The 21,194-nt window shown below is 45.5% G+C and overlaps 1 protein-coding gene across 1 annotated transcript in view; it reads left to right on the plus strand.

The window, feature by feature from the left end:
• The first annotated feature begins 9,985 nt into the window (after positions 1-9,985).
• Positions 9,986-21,194, plus strand: part of LOC144374789 (echinoderm microtubule-associated protein-like 1) — a 99,749-nt gene continuing 88,540 nt past the window's right edge. The window contains exon 1 of the mRNA XM_078037536.1: positions 9,986-10,171. Within this exon, the coding sequence (XP_077893662.1) occupies positions 10,105-10,171 (67 nt within the window). The 5' untranslated portion in view covers positions 9,986-10,104. The remainder of the gene's footprint in view (positions 10,172-21,194) is intronic.

The raw sequence follows: 21,194 nt of genomic DNA on the forward strand, positions 1-21,194 counted from the left end.
AAATAAAAAAAAAGGTCAAAATCACACCTATGTAAGGAAATGGAGAGCAAAGATGAAGAGATGGATCAAGGTTTAAACCAGGTTTATTTTTCTTATTCTTAATTGATTTGAAGGATAACTATTTAAGGCAGCAATTGTAAAATATATGGGCCAAATATAGCATATACCTAAGTGAAATGAATGACAGAAATATCAGAAATGACAGAAAGAGAAAGTGACACATTATAAGTTACCTGTGACACATTTGAAGTGATAGATTGCTCTCTGAAGATGAGCTTATGCTAGTTAAAGTGATATATTTTAAGTCTGGGTCAACAATTTAAAGAGTTTAAGAAAAAGAAAACTCTGTTAAGAGATAATTTGGAGTTATATAAAGTATTAAATTGAAACACAGAAGGCAGTAAAAGATAATGAGAGAAACAAAGAACAAAAACAAACAATAGAAAACAGATATTAATATGGTGAATATTCGTTCAAGTTATAGCAATAATAACTTCAAAATGTCTAAACACACTAACTAAAAGAAGTTTTCAAGGTGGGCACTTTATGTTGTCTGTAAGAAACACATTTTAAATATGAAGACTCAGATAATTTAAAAGTAAATTTCTGGAGAAATATCTACTAGGCTAACACTAACCAAAATGAGGCTAAAATAGTTACATTAATATGAGATAAAGCAGGCTTTGGAGCAATGACTATGAAAGATTAAAAAATAATAAAAGGGCTAATTGTTCAGAAAGACATAAAAATCCTAAATGTGTATGTACCTAATAAGACAGCATCAGAATTCACAATCCAAAGCCTGACAGAGTTGAAAGGAGAACTCAACAAGCCTATATTAAAGTGTGTAAAATAACCCTCTATCAGTAGTTGATCAATCAAAGAGCTAGACAACAAGTACAAATATTCACAAACCAAAGAGTTCTACCTATTAGCTTGATGAAATTGACATGAACAAAATATTCCATCCAACACTGGCAGAATTTACATTCACATTTACATTAATATGAAAACTTGACAAAGATATAACATTTTCTGGGTCATAAAACATACTTAAAATTTATTTAAAAAATCATGACTAGAGTTGTGGCTCAAGAGTAGAGCACTTGCCTCACAGGTGTGAGGCACTGGGTTTGATCCTCAGCAACACAAAAAAACTAAATAAAGAAAATGAAGATATTTTGTCTATTGCCAACTAAAATTAAAAAAAAAATCAAAATTATGGGCTGGGGATGTGGCTCAAGTGGTAGCACACTTGCCTGGAATGCGCAGCATTGGGTTTGATTCTTAGCATCACATACAAATAAAGATGTTGTGTCCACCGAAAACTAAAAATAAATATTAAAAATTCTCTCTCTCTCTGAGTGTCTCTGTCTCTTTCGCTCTCTCTCTAAAAAAATCAAAATCATACAAAAAGTTTTCCTCTATCATAATAAAATTTAAAGGATTCTTTGAAAAATACCTCAATATTATAAAATAAGTGATACAGTTCTGAAACAACCCACTACTCAAATTATCAAGAGAAGTTTAGAAATATTTTGAAGTAAATGAAAATGAAAATACAGATTACAAAAAGTTGTGCAATACAGCTGAGCAATGCTTAAATGGAGTAATATATAGCATTAAATTCTTTTAAAAATATATTTTTTTAAAGATAGAGTGAGAGAGGAGAGAGAGAGAGAGAATTTTTTTTTAATATTTATTTTCTAGTTCTCGGCGGACACAACATCTTTGTATGTGGTGCTGAGGATCGAACCCGGGTCTCACGCATGCCAGGCGAGCGCGCTACCGCTTGAGCCACAACCCCAGTCCCAGCATTAAATTCTTATGTTGAAAAAGGAGTTCTAAAATCAATAACCCAAGTTTCAGTAGAAGTATAGCAAGTGAAGTTCTAAAGCAAACAAGAAATAAGAAAGGGGAGGGGGAGGATCATCAAATTTGAAGCAGAAATTTAAAAAAAATTGAAAAGCAGGAAATAATAAAGAAAATCAACAAAACCACAGTTGGTATTTTGACAATATAAATTAATAACAATTCTAGCCAGGCTAACAAGATAACGAAGAGAACACATAATAAGCCAACATTATAAAGGAAAGAGAGACTATTATTACTAATCATGAATCTTAAAGATGACAAAAGAGAGCTATAAACAACCAGCCCTATAGCTTCAAAACTGGTAGCCTAGATGAAGTGGACCAACTACTTAAAAAACACGAACTAACAAAATTCACAAAAGAAATATAAAGTCTGTATAGCATTGTACATTTACTAAGAAATCCAATCAATAATTAATAACCTTTCAAATAGGAAAGTATCAGTCTCCAGTGTTTCATTGGTGAGTTCTACCCTAAATTTATAGTTTTCTAAATTCTCCACAATCTCTCCCCAAACATAGAATCAGAGGGCACACTAACACATTCTATAAGACCAGCAGCACCCTAATCAGATAAAGACATTGCAAAATAGGAAAAGTATAGAAATCTCTCTCTCGGTAACACAAACACAAAACCCCTCAAAAAATATTAGCAAATAAAATGTGTAAAAAGGTACATACTGACAAAGTGGAATTTATTCTAGGTATACAAGGTTTAACATGATCTACTACATTACCATGCTAAAAGAAGAAAATACATGAGTTCAAGTAAAAAAAAATTACTTAGCAAAATCCAATTTCTATTCATAATAAAAATAAAAAGTCCTTGTCTTATACAGAACATACACAAAACTCTAATGAAAACATCATACCTAATGTGAGCAATTTGATGATTTTTCCAAGAGAAAAGCAAGGGTACCCCTTTTCACTATTTCTATTCAACATCATATGGGAAGCCCTCACCAGTTCAAAAATAAAGAAAAAAAATATACATTCAAAGGAAGAAACAAGGTGATTTTATTTTTAGATGACATTGTAATCTATGTAGAAAATTCAAAAGAACAAAACCAAAAACTCTTGGAAATAAGTGCATATCGCAAGGTCACAGTATACAAAATCAATACTTGAAAGTACATTTTGGCCTCATAAAATGTGTTTGGAAGTATGTTCTCTGCTTGTATTGTTTGGAAGAGCTCAAGAGCTAGGCAACAAGAGTGGTGATAGAAGGGGAAGTAGACACTGGAAAATGTAGGCAAGAAGATACCAAGTGGCAATGTACAAGATAAGCAAGTTTAGAGATGTACTGTACAATGTGAGGACTGGAGTGATGAAATTGTACTATGTATGGGTTGAATTAAATGAGTATATTTTAGCTATTCTTGCTATGTAAACAGAAATGGGCAATGTACGATGTGGGATGATGATATGCTAATTTTCTCCAATGTAGTAACATTTTTATTCTGAATATCTTACAAATGTATTCTCAAGTTTGTATGAAGATGACAAAAATTTAGATAGTCATAATTTTGAGAAACTGCACTACTCAAAATTAATAACCTACAACTTCAGTTAAAAAATAGGGTCTCATAAAAAGTATGTAATCACTTTGCATAGACACACTGACTCAACATAGAGACTTATAATTTTGCTTCCACCAATTAGATGCACTTGCAGGACAGTTGATTGAGGACATTAGATATGCAAGGGAAGAAGCAGAACATAGAATATCCATGCCTGTGTGAATCATGACAAAGACAATGACTTCCTATTACAGTAGGTAGAGACATTCGTTTTGCTACTAAGTTCACTGGATGGAGTTGAGTTTCAAACCACTGAATGACGTCACTAAGAGGGCATATGGTAATGTAACTAATGGCCTCATCTCAGTATATGGTATGAAAATGAATTCTAATTTGTTGTCATTAGTAAGAGGGTCCTAAGGGAACCCCCTGTCCTCACAGGGTGAGAGGCTGCCTGGGAACATGTTCTCCAGTTACCTTTTGACTTCCACCTCCATGTCTCAGCAAGTGGACAGTATATGAAAACAGAACCTGACGTGTTATAATCTCATGCAGGAATATACTTTTTTCCTGTAAAATTTATCCCAGGACACCTTAAAATCACGACCCTTAGCCACACATTTTCCTGACTTTGATTGATTTACATAGTATTTGGAGTTTTTTGGAAACCCAGCTCCAATACAAAGCAAAATAAAAAGGCATGTAGATCTTTCACCATCCAAGATTTCCCTACTCAAAGGAAAGGTCCCTTTGGGACTGGAATTGAGACTTGGCGGACACAGTCGCCAGCCTCAGAAGATGGCTCCGCAGGTGTCTGTAATGTCGACGAGGACGGAACTCACAATCAGGAGCAAATACACAATGGCAGCTTGAGGACTTAGATTAAAACATACAAGGGACTTTCTGAGTGAGTTTGAAATTTGCCTTGTCGCACACTGTGCTTATTTTAAAAAATCAAATAGTTCTACAAGGCTTCAGACTAAAAGGGGGCCGTTCCTTCCCTGGTTTCCCACGCCACCCCTCACTCTTCTTCCTCCACAAAGCCACTGCCACATCCAAACATCATCTTTCCTTTTGGTACACATTTGCCTTTCTTGAAATAGCACCGCAGGCGGCCTTCTGTGGACATGATTATCCCTGACCAGGTCCATTTTCCCGGGGACTCCTTCCACCCCTCTCTGTCTCTGAGCCCACCTCCTGCTCATTCTTGGCAGCTCCCACGTAGGATGAGCACCAGGTGACACGTGGTGAGCAGGCCCCAGGCAAACCTCAGAAGTGGGCCTTTTTCCCCTTGACTTCTCTGATAAAAATCTGGATGACTGGCAACTTTATTTCTTGCCATTTTGATGCTGTGAGGCAGCTTCTGATGGCATTTTAAATGTGCCTGCAGGAATCTAAAATAATTTGTTGTGGCGCACAGTGTGGACGGATCCTAAGCCTTCCCACATCAGCTAGGATGACCATATGATTTATCATCCCTACCAGAATACTTGAGCGAGTCAAAGGGAGATGTGAGCCATCAGCCAGGACACAGTCTGGGAGCCCGGCTGTCCCAGGCACCCTGCAATGAGTGGTTGCTCTAATATTAGCTTATTTACTCTGTGGTTAGCCTGTGGTATGCCAAGAACGGCCGTGAAACTTCACAGCCGGCACAATGGAGCAAATAACCAAACGCCCCCAAAATGACATGATTTGGTGGAGAGGCCACAGCCAAAGATTCACAATGTTCTGTGGCACTTACTGTAGAGACAAGGATGACAATGCATTTTCTGTATGGGTTGATATTCCTAAGCAGAGAAAACCAACCAACTGTTGCTTTTGATCTTCCGCTTCATTTCAGATACTTTGAAACATGTAAATTCTTTGGATGAATGTAAATCATTAAGGACATGTTGGATTGAATAGCCTATTAGGGTAAAAAGGCCATGGGCTTCTTAGATAATAAAGAGATGTCACATCTCCTTGGACAATAAACAAATTATCTAAGAGGCTTCAATGTTCATGGCTCTGTGATGTCAACATTTTTGTGGTAGAATAATGGAGTTGGAGTGGCCTTTGATGAGGCTGTCTGAGCAGAAAGTACTGCTTCTCAGCCATACCTCTCCTCCACTGTGGCCATTACCAGTGACATTGGTGGTCCAGGAGCTTGGCTTTGTTAGCTGAGCTATGGAGCTGCTGCCATGCCTGATGCTCCCAGCCAGGGGCAAGGCCAGGGAGCCCACAGATCCAGTGGAAAGACATTTTCACCAGCAGGAATCTCATGAGCAAAAGCCCCTGGGGCAGGCAGTTAAGGGGTTTGGGGGTCCTCTGATGAAGCAATGACCCCAACTTGTAAAAAAAAATAGGTGGTAAACTTTTGTGCATGAATTATGACACATCATGTTCTGATAATTCATGCAGCGTGCTGTGAAAATCTGTTTCAGCCCTGCTAGTGAGACCAGAACTCTTCCAAGCATGCAGGATTTCATATTTGTTTACACGATGCCCTATGCACAGGTAGGAATGTTTCCTTCTTGTAAAAAAATGCAACAAAAACTATTATCCCATACGCCAAATAAGACGCAGCACCCTGGAGCCAGTCCTCGCCGTCTTTGGGCTGAAAAGCTCTGGGCTACGCTAAACGGCGGGGCTGTGGGGCGGCCCGGGTGGGTCCCGGGGTCCCTCTGCAGCACACCCGCGCACCCCGGGAGTCAGCCGGTGCCTGGGGCTGACCTCCCCTCTGGTCCCTCAATTTCCTACTCAGGCCAATTCGGATCCTCCAGAACTACTGGAATTCTTCCATTTTTGTTTCATAGCACTTATTATTTGTAATTATGAATTATTTTACCATCAGCATGCCTCTGCATATTCCTGGGGGAACATGCTTTAAATATCAACTAGGCCCAGGTAGCTGCATTTAAAAGAAAGACTCACAATCCAAGTAAAAATATGTGTTCTTACTATGTTCAGTACCCATGGCAACTCTCTAGTCCATTTCATAATTTTAAATTGTGGTAACAGAGAACATAAAATTGACCATTATATTCATTTTTAAGGGTACAGCTCTGCGGCATTGGCAGAGTCACATCATTGGGCCACCATTGGCACCATCCCTCTCCAGAACTTCTTCATCATCCCAAACTGAAACTCTGTCCCCATTCCATCTCCCCAACGCCCCAGGCACCCACCATACTATTTTCCAACTCTATGAATTTGCCTACTCTTAGAGGTTGATATAAGTGGAGTCCTGTAGCATTTGTCCTTTGGGGATCAACTTATTTCACTCTGCACTATGTCCTCAAGGTTCATCTATATGCCATAGCATGTGTCTGAATGCCCTGTCTTTTAAAAATGGAATGTTCCGTGGTCCGGCTCTCCCGCCTTGTGCTTCTCCCATTGTCCATTGGAGTGTTCTTGGTTTACTCCTACTTTGGGCTACTGTGCACGATGCTGTCGTGAACATGGTGTACAAATACCTATGAAGTCTCTGCTTTCAGTTCTTGTGAGAACATACCCAGAAGTGGAATTTTCTATTTCATTTTTAAGGTGCTGATTACAACCCTATAACCTGAGTTCATGGCCACCTGCAGTTGGAAAGACTCCATGTTTTCTGTGTTGCACCTTCGGCCCCAAGCCTGGTGTCTGGCACTGTGTAAATGTTCTTGGAAGCCTGTTTCATTAAACAATAGATGTCCAAGGCTTCATGTTTCTAAGTAATTTTTTTTATTGCTCTCTATGAATAAAGGCTACACAGCTCCTACTTTCTTTTCTCTTTTTTCACACATTATACAAATGCTGTTATTAATTCCACTGAACACTATGGTTACATTGTCCTACAGAGTGTACATCATTTATTACAATGACAACATTTTCTGGGCTTAGGCCACAAATTACCTCAAAATGATGTGGAATCACAGTCTGTTAAAATAATTGGGAAAAATATCACACATTATTAATTAAATCTTCAGAGATTTTTCTTGACCTTTCTCCATGAATTCTTTTTTTAGTGTCATGTAGATTAAACCTCATTGACTTAATGTTAATATGCTTGAAATGATTCTATATTTTTTTAAGCCTAAGGTTTTATCATTGTGGGAAAAACATAGCTGTTGGATACCCTAGGTTGAGTGTAATGATGATCTTTATTGACTCAACAGCAAGTGGACTGAGTTCTTCCTTGTAATTCCACTCTAGTGGAATTAATATCTTCTAAGAAAATCTCCAGCTCAAATTTGCAGCTGAACTTTTAAACAGAGTTTTTCTTTCCCACTTCTGAGTTTTCTTTACTTCCAAACCTCAGCTGTGGTGACCAGATAGTATTCTTTTACCATTCAAAGTCAGGAATACAAAATAAATATTTTTTTAAAAAGTCGCTAAAGAGAAGCAACTTCTTTAAAAATATTTATTTTGCAGTTATAGGTGAACACAATTCTTTATTTTTTAGGTGGTGCTGAGGATCAAACCCAGCACCTCACACATGCCAGGCAAGCACTGTACCTCTGAGCCCCAGCCCCAACCCAAGAGAAGCAACTTTTAATCATGTATTCATAGTTAACATTTCCCTTCCTAGTTCAGAAATGCCACGCCCGGATTATGCCAAACCTCCCCTGGATCCTGAAGCTCGAGACTGGGAGGTTGAACAGAGAGTGTGAAGATGGGCACCAAAGAGGGGAAGGGTGGCAAATGAGAAAACAGAAGGGCAAACTCAGAATGTTCATCGTGTTCTGTGTCGCCCTTTGGAAGCTCTCTCTGCACAGCACCTGCCTCTTAGAAATGCAGGGGACAGGGAGACCTTTACTTGGCCCTTTTGCCAAGTGTCTTGGGCTCTCATTTCCCTTCCCTGATTAAGTCCTCAAACATGTGTCCTCCTCTTGGCATCCAGGAACCTGATTTCCATTCCCACTGCCTCCCTGAGATGCTTCAGGTCACCTGGGAGCCTTTTGCCACCAGATGAAGGGTCTTTCCCCATTTGCATCCTCCCTGGCCCTCTGCAGAGGACCCTGCCAAGCACTCACCCCCGGAAGCTGTCTGTGCTCTCAGCTTCCTGCACCACATCCTCCGTGGAAATTCTGGCTTCTCCAACTGCTCCTTTGGAATTTCCTTCTCCCCCCTTGCCAAGCTCTGCCCGAGCTCCCCTCTGACTTTCCACTCTCTCCTTTAGAGAATTCACTTACAACTCTTTGCCAAGGACTCCTAGAGCCCAACCCTCTCACTCCAGCTGCCACAGGGCACTCCTCACTGGAGGTTTCACTGTCCCTGCCTATCCCCCAGGTCCACCTTGGTTCCTCTATCCAGGCCCTCAGTGCTCATTTCTGGAACACTCAAGACACCCTGGGTTGCTCCAGCAGCAGTCCCTAACCCCTGGTGTCCAGGTCACACACAGACTCAGCTCTCAGCCCCATTCTCATCAGCATGTGCACCCATGAAAACCTCCACATAGCCCTCCATCTCCTGCAGGGTCTTGTTTAGTCCCCTCTGGCTCTTGGAACTCTCTCCCCTGGCTCCTGGCCCTCAGTTCAATCTCATTCTGCGAATGTCTGCTACATGAGCCATCCATTTCCACCAGGCAGGGCAGGCTTCTTGGCCCCTCTGCAGGTCCTGCTGGCCTTCTTTCATGCAACATCCTTAGGACGTCCTGCCCACTGTCCTTCACCCACCTAGGTCTTTCAGCCTTTATCCTCGATATATCGTCCCTTGTCAACAATCCTTGTTTTCCTTAAATAACAGGCCTTAAATGTCCCCCTTTGCCTGCAGCACCTAACAGCAGCCTGGTTTCCCCATAAACTAAATGGGCCACACACAGAGTGACAGACCCCGTCCCCCACCCTGCCATCTACTGGTATCTACTCTAGTAGTTTCCAGAAAGACAGGCCTCCAGACCTAGGGAGGCCCAAAAGTTCCCTAATAGTAGCTCATACATCCCCCGCTATGTTCAACCTCCTTCAGATTTGCCCATATAACTCAAGGGACGAGTGGTTGTGCATCAGAGGTGTAAACGTCACACTGTCGCTTCTGGACCAAGTCCATCGGGGTTAGAGCCCCCTCACCGCTAGTGCCCGCACTGTCATCACTTCTGGCCCTGCGTAGTTAGCTCAGAAGGTTGACCTAGCTTCAATAGGGGCAGGAAAAGTTGCAAACTCGCGGATGGGCGCGCTTCTCCTGCTACGGTATTTGTCCTGACCCTTGGCCTCGCCCTGACTGAATGAAGGCAGATGCGAGGCTGTGACTGTGACGGGCCGGGCTGCCCTGGGTGGGAAGCCGCGGAGGGTGGCAGCTGCGCGCTGTCCTGGCCGAGGCAGGGCCCGCCGCGGGGGGAAACCGGCGGCGAGGGCGCGCTCGGAGGACGCGGCCCCCGGGAGGCGCCCGGCTAGTTGTCCGCGCTGGGTCCCGGAGCTGCGCACGGCGCGAGGACAGCGCGTCCGCCGAGCGTGGGCAGGGTCCCGCGCCCCTGCTCGCGGCCTCGCCCTTAGTCCCCGCGAGGCCGCCCGCCGCTGCAGGGCCGGGCCAGGAGGCAGCCGCCGCGCCCGCCTGCCACGTCCCCGCGCCGCCTAGGCGCCCCCTGGCTGGCGGCGCGGGCGGTGTGGGCGGCGGCGGGCCGGTTGCCATGGTGACCAGTGGCAGCCGCAGCCACAGCAGGCCGGGCCCCAGCGCCAGCGCGGTCGCGGCGCGGCTCAGCTCAGTGTGTGGGAGAGCGGCGGCCGGCCGGGAGCGGGCGCGGCCCGCGGCCTCAGCATGGAGGACGGCTTCTCGAGCTACAGCAGCCTGCCAGACACGTCCTCGATGCTCCAGTTTTGCAACGGTGAGGGCCCGCGGCGGGCGGCGCGCGGGGGCCAGGCCTGGCGGCCGCGGAGACCACACAGGGGCCCCGCTCCCGCCGCCGCCGGCGCATTGTGCTGGGGCCGCGGGGCCGCGCTCGCCCCGGCCCCGCGCACGCGGCCGGCGTGCGGACCCCAGCGGGAAGCGCGGGAGGCGGCGGGGAGGCCGGCAGACCGGCCGGGCCCTAGGAGGAGCGGCGGCGCGGCCGCCTGGTTCCCCGGCGAGCAGCGCCCTGGACGCTGCGCCCGGAGGTCAGCCCCAGGCACCGGCTGACTCCCGGGGTGCGCGGGTGTGCTGCAGAGGGACCCCGGGACCCACCCGGGCCGCCCCACAGCCCCGCCGTTTAGCGTAGCCCAGAGCTTTTCAGCCCAAAGACGGCGAGGACTGGCTCCAGGGTGCTGCGTCTTATTTGGCGTATGGGATAATAGTTTTTGTTGCATTTTTTTACAAGAAGGAAACATTCCTACCTGTGCATAGGGCATCGTGTAAACAAATATGAAATCCTGCATGCTTGGAAGAGTTCTGGTCTCACTAGCAGGGCTGAAACAGATTTTCACAGCACGCTGCATGTATTATCAGAACATGATGTGTCATAATTCATGCACAAAAGTTTACCACCTATTTTTTTTTACAAGTTGGGGTCATTGCTTCATCAGAGGACCCCCAAAGTTTGTTAAAGGAAAAAAAATGTGTATTTTGTAGAATATGCTTACATTGCAGTCGGGATAATTTTGAATTCTAGAGTCTTGAGCAACTGGAGAGATTTTTCATTGTAATTGTGGTCTAGGGAGACCTAACACCTGTTTGCAAACAAGAGGTATCACTGTAGCAGTATAGAGTAGCGAGTGTGTTGATCCATCCTGTATACTGAGTTTCTTTTTTTTTTTTTCCCCTCTCTCTCTCTGGTGAAATTTATCATCTTTTTCATGACAGTGTGTACTCAGACAGATTTGCAGCTTGTGATTTTCATATGGCTGGGTAGAATGGATTTGGTACTGTTGCCACTGGGGTACTTCATAGTCTAGTGGTGGGATGCCAGCAGGATGATTCCCTTCTTCAATTAATATATTGAGTAATTTCCTTAATTGACTTATGATTGATCATATCCAAATTACTATTTTTGATCTCCAAGATCCATGTTTATGGTAGAATTCTCTTTGCCTTAATTGTAAGGGGCATGCCGCTGAAAATTACATGAAATGACTTCCAGTCATAAAGCCTTTCAAAAATTAGTATGTGGGCAGCAGTATCATTGACGGTTTGACTTGGATATGAAAGTGACTGTAGATATTTTTATTTGAGCAGTTGTTTGGAAGTCTGGTTATATGGTTCTTAAATAGAAATTCAGTCATGAAGTTGGCTTACACAAAGACTCATGAATGTTTTGGTTTTCTGCCTTTTCCTGTTAATTGCCAGCCTGGAGATATTGGTATGATATTTTACTGGTAATATGTCTAGAAGAAAGTAAAAACCAGCTCTTAAGCTTGGTGTTTTCTTTTATTGGGTGAGGTACTGGGGATTGAACTCAGGGAAACTCCACCACTGAGCCCTATTTTGTATTTTATTTAGAGACAGGGTCTCGATGAGTTGCTTAGTGCTTTGCTTTTGCTGAGGCTGGCTTTGAACTCACGATCCTCAGCCTTCCAAGAGCTGCTGGGATTATAGTTGTGCCCTACCGCATCCAGTTTAAGCTTATTTTTAAACATGATGTGTTTTTAAACCAGCTTAAGAAAAATCACCTTACAATCAAACAATATCAAAGATTGTTGGGTGAGTTTTTAAAGTTCTTATTAGCTCTGTATTGTGCAGGATGAGGTTTGCCTTATGAATAAAGTTGAAGCAAGAGTAACCTTTGGAGCCTGGCACAGTGACGCACACCTGTGATCCCAGTGGCTCAGGAGGCTGAGGCAGGAGTATCATGAATTCAAAGTCAGCCTCAGCAACAGCAGGCACTTAGCAACTCAGTGAGACCCAGCCTCTAAATAAAATACAAAATAGGGCTAGAGATATGGCTCAGGGTTGAGTGCCCCTGAGTTCAATCCTCAGTACCAAAAGAAAAAAAAAAGAATAGCCTTTGGTGCAAAATGTATGTTTAACTGATGACAACTTAGGAAATAGATGTTTTGATGTGAAATCATTCATTTTAAGAGGCTCTCATTAAGTGAAAATACAAATGAATACAATTCAGTTAATTACTATGTTGATTCAATTAAAACAGTGCACCACAGAAACACCATTTACCAAGAACTAAATTAAACATTTGGATATTTCATTAGCTACTTTGGAAAAAAAATTCTTTTTAAAGTAGATTTACAGTGGCAGGACCACATGGGATAATATGTGAACTCATACATTTTTATATGTTGAATGTGCTTCGAGGTTTTAATAGTGGCGGGAACTCAGGACTCAGAAGTCATCATTATACTGTATTAGCTTCAGAGAATACAATCCACCCTTATTATCTGCAAGACTTTATCAAGAGAGATAAAGACAAAAGAATGCATAAGTGAGAAGGGAGAAAGAAGAAAATGTGTTCTAATGAATGAAATTTCCTTTTTCCCTGTTCACTCTTTTTCTTGTTCTCTTTCCTACTTAATTGTTCGGGCTGATAAACGTAAACTTGTACAATCTCTGGCCTACCAACGAGGCTGCCCAGTCTTATTTTTCAGGAATCATCTCTCATTAAAGTAGAAAATGTGTGTATTGCTTTTTTTTCAAAGTATTTAAAATCTGTGGTGTGAGCTAGAAATCAGACTTCTTTTTAATGCTGTAAAAAAAACTGCAGTAGTTTGAAAAGTGGACAATAGTTGTGCTTTACAAGCCAATTTGTGGTTTAGAAAACACCATCTTTCACTGTAGGTGTTCTTCAGAGTCCCCTGTGAGGCGATAACATTTCCATCCTCCCTGTACATTTGGGGAAACTGAGGCACAGAGAGACCTTGGGAACTTTAAAAGAACCCACAGTTGGGGCTTGGGAAACGGTCTGGGGCTCTGTGCTTATTTGCTGATGGTAGTTCTGTGGAGCTACTCACGTACCCTCAACTAGCTCACCCTTTCAGGAACACCCATTGCTCTCAGAGTTGTGGGAGTTGGAAGATCCTTCTCACCCCAGGAGAAGCCCTGGCACCAGGTGGCATCACGCCCCCACCGTGCCCCACTCAGCCCCTGCAGCCGCCCATCTGCTTTCCGCCTCTGTGCATCCTGGCATTTCTCGTAGGTGGAATCCTATGACGTTCCGTCTCCATTGCTGGCTTCTTTCTCTCAGCACGTCCATGCAGGCTGGGTGCCCTTCCTTTTTATGGCCGTTGAGGTCTTGTCCTGTGGGTAACATGCTATTCCTTCACTGGCTGGTGACATTGGGTTTTTTTCCCCTCACTTTTTCACTATTGTGAATGATGCACCATGAAATTCACATACATATTTTTTATTAATGTGTTATAATCATACATAATAGTGAGATTTCTTATGCTGTATTTTTACTTACACACAATTTGGTCCATCTCATTTCCCTTTCCTTTCTCCTTCCCCTGACAGGCTTACTCTGATTTACTGAGCTCCTATTATTATTGTTATTATTATTTTAATCATTGCATTATAATTGTAATTAACAGCGCATCCATCGTGGTATATACGTGGTATATATGCACATGGACATCGTGGGGTGTGGTGGACTTGGTTCCCCAGGGATTCCTGTGCCACCCTCCTCCTCCCTCTCTATACCAGCCACAGACACACATCTTTTTTTCTTTCCTTTTTTTATGGTACAGGGGCTTGAACCCAGAGGGCTTAACCACTGGGCCACTTCCCCAGCCCTTTTCTATGTTCTATTTAGAAACAGGGTCTCACTAAATTGCTCAGGGCCTTGCTAAGTTGTTGAGGCTGGCTTTGAACTTGCAATCCTCCTGCCTCAGCCTCCTAAACTGCTGGGATTACATATAGACACATCTTGAGTGGATGTACGTGTTTGTCTTGAGCTGATACCTAGGAGTGAAATTGCTGAGTCACGTGATCACTGTTTTTTTTTTTTAACATTTTGAGGAATTGATCTGAAGTTCTGAAATCTAAGTATCCAGCTCTTTCTATGACCCTTGCTGATAAAAGAATGGGAATTAAGAAAATGGATGACAGAGGGGAAGAAGTGAGGGCAAAGAACAAATGTTGCTGCTCTGTTTCTGTGTCCTTTGGATACCTTGGCTGTCACAGCCAAATGTGCCAGCGCACGTCCCTGCCCATCCTTGTTTCTCAGGACTGAGCACGTCCTCTCATGGCGTGCTTCACAGTCTTAGGTCTTTGAGTGGTTTCTTCAGAGTTGATGACTTGGGGACACAGCTGGCCAGCAAAGGGAGGGAAGCTGCTTTGGCCAGGGGGGAGCCTCTGTTCCCACACCCACCCCATGACTCAGGAGCTCACTACCTGCCTGCCTAGTCCTTTCCTTCTTAGAACATTTAGACTGTCATTTCCGATATGGAGTCAAAATTTGGCCCCCAGCTTTCCCTGAGGGTCTGGGGGAAGAGTTTTCAGCTCCTTCTGTGTTACTGGGTCATCACTGTTAGAAGACAGTCCCGATGGCTCCTTCTCAGTCTTCTTTTGACTAAACATTACCATTAAAAAACAAGGAATTTTAGACCCTTAATCATCCTGGTTTGCCTCCTCTACGCCTGTTTCATTTTGTTTGTGTCCATTTTCAAATTTGATACAGTGAACGTGGTATTCCATAGCAGAGCACTGTCCTCTCCTCTGAGGTCCTCCTTCTACTACTGCAGCCTAAGGTCATGTTCGCTCCTTTGCTGGCCACATTTCCATTATTACCTCCTGCTGATATTCACCTAAGTTCTTATCTGTTTTACAGGTACTATGACCAAGTCCTTTTTTTTCTTAGTTTCAATAACTCTGTGTGTGTGTGTGTGTGTGTGTGTGTGAGAGAGAGAGAGGGGGGGGTGGAGTTTCCTCCAGCAGGCAGAGCTCTCTCAGATTAAACCAAGTATCATCAGTGTTTAAAGATGGTGATCGTGTAAATAATCCCAGGACTCAGGAAATATATCTAGTGTTACAACAACGGGGAAGTTGATCAGTGTCGTAAGCGTCTGGTCCTGGCTTGCTGCCTTTTCTATTCCCCGCTCTCCCGCAGGGTGCTGCTTAGGAGCCACTCAGACCAACTCACTCTACCTGCCTGGCACATTTTGAAGGGGCTCTAATAATCGTTGAACTACTGCAGTTAGTTTCTTTAGTTTGGAAATGGAAGAGTGTTTTAATTTTCATCTTTCTGTTATGGGAAATGGGATCCCCTTTCCCAGTCATCCTAAACTCCTCTGACATCTATAGTATTGGTGACGGTCTCTTAATGGACAATGGTAGACTTTTCAAGTTGGCAAATACTTGGATTTCACCCAGGACCCAGTGCTCCTGGGAGGGCAGCATGTGGACTCCACAACACGAAGTGTTCTCAGCCCTCTTTTGCATGCTCAAGGGTGACAGAGTACTGACTTTAGCATTCTGTGATAGCTCAATCAAAGGGAAACGCCTCCATAGAAAAGTGCAAAGCAAGTGCTGTGCTAAGCGAGAATCGCTAATTGGTGCGCTCGCCCCCCCCCAGCAAGGAATTTATTTTATAGCCAAACCACAAGCATTTATGACACTACAAACAAACTCATATTTCTTGGTGGAAAATGCACAAAATTCTGCTTTAAAAGTAGTCATTAATTGATCATTGTTAATATCTGGGAAAGTGGAAGTGTTTTCATACACTCTCTTAAAAAATAAGAGTGGAGGGTGGAGGACGGAGGAGAGAAGAGAAGTGACTCTTGGTTTATAGTTCTGCGGTCCTTGTGCCATAAAGCTCTATCGCAGCGTGGAAGTGGTGTTCACAGGCAGGCCCCGGAGAGTGGGAAGCATGCGGTAGGCTGAGCGCTCAGGCCAGGCGGCTGCTCCAGGCTCTGAAATCACTGGTATTTTGCGCTGCTTCCTTTGGGAAAAATTATTATTTATCTTTAAAGCCCTGGCTTATTCACAGAGGGGTTCTAGTATTAGCAAAACATTTTAAATGCCTTTGGAAACATTGCAAATAAAAACGAAAAGTGGCTGTGAAGTCCCCTGCTGTGTGGTCGCCATCCATCGCCCAGCCCTCCTGCTCCCTGGGTGTTGTACAGTTCTGCTTATTTTCATGGGGCCCAGGTTGGGGGGAGACTTTAGTCTTAAGCAGGAGCAAGTGCCATCCTCTGTGGGTTACTTTTAACAAACAGCTGTTTGAAAGAGTTTTTCTGTGAAGTGCTGGACTCACCGTGGAATTGAGCGTTAGGCAGACACTTCCAGTTCCGGTCCACGGGCTCCTTTACTGGCCAATGCTGGAGGTGTGGGAACCCACGTGTCTGCTGAGTAGCCATGTGTGAAAGTGCAGCTTTCTGGAAAATGTTTAAACTCTGTCTTAGTGACTCCCCAACCCCCAATGATGAGGCACACCTGACCTGCAGAGCGCATGGCACCCAAGGGCCGGGTTCGGAGCTGCCAACAGTGGGAATGACAGGAGGCCTGAGGGCAGGAATGCTGTGCTGTGGGAGGGAGGGGAACCAGAGGCCAGGTCCAGTGATGCTCACCCTCAGGGTCGATTCTTCCTTGAGGTGTGGCCCTTCACTCTGCATACTCCGCAGGGTGGGACCACCTCCTGAACTCAGTCATTCCCACCAACAGTCTCCCAGGGAAGGTGGGCAGCACAAGTCAAGACAGCGAGGCTGGAGGTACATGGGCAGCTGTGCATCAGGAGGACCCCAGGTCATTTTGACACATTCTCCCCATTTTTGGTGAATACCCACAACAGGCTGAGGCAATTACAAGTGTTAAAAATGTGGTCTGTGCTAGAAACAGTGGGCTCTTCTTCCCCACTCACATTTCAGTTGGTCCAGTGGATTGTGCCTCCCAAATACCTGACCATCCATCCCACCTGCTTTAGCTTGGACCCCAGCAGTTCTCATCCAGAGTTTGATTTGGTTGTAGTAGTGGCCCCAATCTGGCCTTTCTGCCTCCAGTTTTCACAGTTATTTATGCCAAGAGGGATAGGCTGTGCTGGGCAGCCCAGGGCGCCATGGTGGCTGTCATAGGCCTTGGACTGGGGCTCTGTCAGGGCTACTTCCTAAGGAAGGTGAAGGGGCCATCCTCCAGCCCTCTTGCTGCAGGCAGGTGGGTGAGGCTAAGGATGTTCCAGACCCAGGGAAGCTTGCAGGAAGCCCTCCGTTGGTGTAAGAACCTGTTGGGAACTGAAGGATAGTCATATGTGGTAAAGGAAAGCAAAGCCAGGTGGCCAGGAGGATGGCATGGGACTTTGAGACTATGCTAAGGAGCTTGGTCTTGTTGCTAAGAGCAGGGAGAGTGTCGGGGACAATGCTGAGGCATGAGTGACTTGATCAGAGTTTCAGGATTTTTTTTGTGTGTATAGGGGAGGGTCAGGGTCTTGCTACATTGCCTAGGCTGGTCTTGAACTCCTGGGTTCAAACAGTCCTTCCAGCCCATCCTCCCAAGTAGCTGGGACTACAGGTTCCTGCCTCTGCACCTGGTTAGGTTTTCAGATTTAAAATCACTGTCCCGGGGCTGGGGATGTGGCTCAAGCGGTAGTGCGCTTGCCTGGCATGGATGCGGCCCGGGTTTGATTCTCAGCACCACATACCAACAAAGATGTTGTGTCCGCCGAGAACTAAAAACTAAATATTAAAAAAAATTAAAAAAAAAATAAAATCACTGTCCCTGCAGCAGGGAGGGTGGACTGGAAGAGCAGACCAGGGTGGAGGAGGACATTAGGTTGTCACCCAGGAGAGCCTTGGTAATTACGTGGGAGGGGTGAGAGCAAGGCTCAGGAGATACTTGCAGGCAACATCACCTGGACTTGCCTTAGAGGACGGAGGGGGAGGAACCAAGGACAATCCTAGGCCCCGCCTCCTCTAGCCAGGGCAGACCCCAGGCCAGTGAGAAATAGGGGATAGGTGGTGGGTGGGTGGTGGGTTCAGTGTGGGGCATGAGGGCCCCGCTGAGGTGCTGTGCAGCTGTGGGTGCAGGGCCTAGAGCCTAGGAGGCATCTGGGCTGAAACTGACAGGTATTTGTCAGCAGTCAGCACAGAGACAGAACTTGAACCCGTGGGCACGGCTGACTTGCCCAAGGAGAGATTGACGCTGAATGCTCCTCTGGGCAGATCTGGTCCAGTGTCTTCCACTCACCTCTCTCCATCTTTGGCACCCAAGGCCCTTCAGGGTATGGCCTATGGCTCCTGGTGCCTTTGGGCTCTCTCACCTGCCAGGGCCCAGCCAGTGGGGTCAGGTGCCCTGCCTGAGACTATATGCTCCTTCCAGGCTGTTTCCTGGGATCGTCTTTGGGCCTTTGCCCCTTGGCAGTGCCGGGCCCATGGTGGGTTTCCTGATGAATGTCCATGGAGTCAACTCAGAGATCAGCTAATTGATCTTCCAGGGCCTCCTCAAATACACACACCAGCCCCCGGCCTCCCATATGACACGTGTACAAGAGGAAAAGCTCTCGCCTTGACTTCCTTGACATCATGTGTATGTTTGTGTGTGGCCTGTCACACGTGTTATGTCTGCATGTCTGCATGCACGTATGTGCACCTGTACACATGAGGCATGTGACACCTAGCTCTCCCCTCCTCCAAGAACCACTATACTTGGGTGCTCAGAGAGAAGGCATCCCAGACCTGAGATCTCCAAGGCTAACCCCTACCTGAGTGCAGGCTGATGAGGGCTGAGCCTGACGCCTCAGGACTGTCCTGTGCCATCAGTACACAGTGCCTCTAGCTGGACACTGTCACTTGAATCACTAAGTAGAAACATTTGGGGAAAGCATTTGGTGGTTTGACAGTCTTAGCACACATTATTTTAAGCCAAAGTAACTGACACAATGAAGTAGTTCTTGGCAAACCCAGCACTTTAGATAGTAAAAAGGATTTGACTTAAATTGCTCCCAAAAAGTTATGTAACAAGAGTCTTACATTCTTAGAAAAATATGCTCCAGTTAAGAAATGACTGAATGGAATTAGGGCTTTCTTGTGCCTCAGTGTTATAAATATTTTAGCTCCAATTGTAGACGCAAACATGGTGAAAAACCTTAGAGTGGGAAGCATCCTGGAAACCTTGGGAGGGGACCTTCTGAGAGCTTTCTGCTCCAGAGTCACTTGTGTTGCTGACCCATCCTGTGCTTGAAGCCTGGCGGCCACTCCCCAGAGATCATTGTAGCCATTATAACAATGATCTGTTAGCAGCTCCCCCAGATCAGCCCTTAGAAAGTAATTGAGCAGGGCTGCCCACACCTCTCTGCTCTAAAATTTGATTTGTTGTGTGATTTCTTTGTCTTTCTTGAGAGTGATCTTTTATCTAGTTGATATAATTTAATTATGTAAAAGTATGTGTTCCCATTGCATCTTTTACTTAATCATATCTCACACCACAGAGTTATTTCCCAGCCCGCCAGTGCTTGTGCTTTTTGAAAGTAGGCACCACGTCACATTCAGCTTAATCTCCCCATTGCCGGGCATCGTGAGTAAGTGTGTGAGTGTGTGTGTTACAAGAGACGAAAACTCTGCTGACGTGCCCTCCTGGGCGTTCGCCAGACACTGCAGTGTGTCTCACCTGATCCTTGCTACACCCACCCCTGCACAGTGGGCACTATCCTTGCCTCTGTTGTGGCTGATGAGGAAACAGAGGCTCAGCATTCTCAGTACCAAGCTGCAGGCGGCTGGTGCATTGAAGAGCAGGGATGTGAGCCGTGCATTGCAGCCTGAGTGCAGGGCATGCTAAGGAATCCCCAGGTGGGAATGCTGGTGGGCATGAGAGGTGCCAAGGGGCTGGCTCAATTCTGCCCTTGGTCTCTGGGAGAGGCTGCTGCACGTCACCTGGGTTTGATTGCCTGTCCCCTCTGGGGGGTCTAGAGCAAGCTTATCTGTTGCTATGCTTTGGATGTTGTTCAGTGTGTGCCCCAAGGGTCCTGTGTTGACAAGTAATCCCAGGATGTTTAGGGGAGGTGACTGGGTTGGGTAAATAGGGGAGTTCCCTAATTGACCCTCCTGGTTGTGTAAGAAGAGGACTGTGTGATGCCCTGCACAGGAAGGCCACCACCAGCTGTGGCCCTCCACCTCAGACCTCCTGTCACCATGGGCCTGGTCTGTGGTGTTCTTCTTGCAACAGGAAATGCACCAAGGCAGTGTGTTCACAGTCTCTTTCAGATCACACTTTGGCAACTCTTCACTATGGAAACCTCATTTGTCTCTGAACTGCCCCAGTCCCAAAGAGTGCAGCCCCTAAGACACGACCCTAGGATGTGGGTGGACCTGGGTGCCACTGCCACCTGCATTGCTAACCTAGTGCCCTGGGATCCAGCCCCCAGGGGACATGCTTTTGAATGAGTGTGAGCCATTTCCCAGTGGAATGTTAAATGGGAATTTCCGTCTGGTCACCGCCTGCCTAGGAAGCTTTCAGATTCTGGCCAGGTGTGGCTTGCTTGAGGTCCCCAACGACGGCCAGCCCCAGCACTGCAGTGCGAAGGGAAGGAGCCCACCTGCAGACCCACAGTTGATGAAAGCACTCTGTCACTGTTGGCAGTTTGTACCTTCAGTTTTTCTTTAACCTTGTTCTGTTTACTTACTGTCTTTCTTTCTCTGTAAGAGCGAAAAGATCGACTTGTGGTAAAGCACAGCATGCAGTTAGCACCCTGCCCATGTTCAAGTGCACAGCTCAGTGGTGTTGAGTTCGTTCTTAACATGACTGACCACAGAACTCCCTCTATCATTCCAGCCCAAGCCCTGTTCTCACGTTGTCCTCGGAATTTGGCCACTCAAGGGTCTCCTGTAAGTGCCACTTATAGTGTTCCTCTTTTTGCAAGTGGCTTACTTCACTCTCAGAAGTAAAACAATAATATCATGAAGTTATAGAATCCCAAATTGAACAACGTCTAGCTACAAGCATAGGCCGGGTGCCCAGAGAGGGCCAGTTATCTGAGCATTCAGGCCATCGGAACTGTG

Source organism: Ictidomys tridecemlineatus, unplaced genomic scaffold (assembly GCF_052094955.1).
Source record: "Ictidomys tridecemlineatus isolate mIctTri1 unplaced genomic scaffold, mIctTri1.hap1 Scaffold_88, whole genome shotgun sequence".
NCBI classification, from domain to species: domain Eukaryota; kingdom Metazoa; phylum Chordata; class Mammalia; order Rodentia; family Sciuridae; genus Ictidomys; species Ictidomys tridecemlineatus.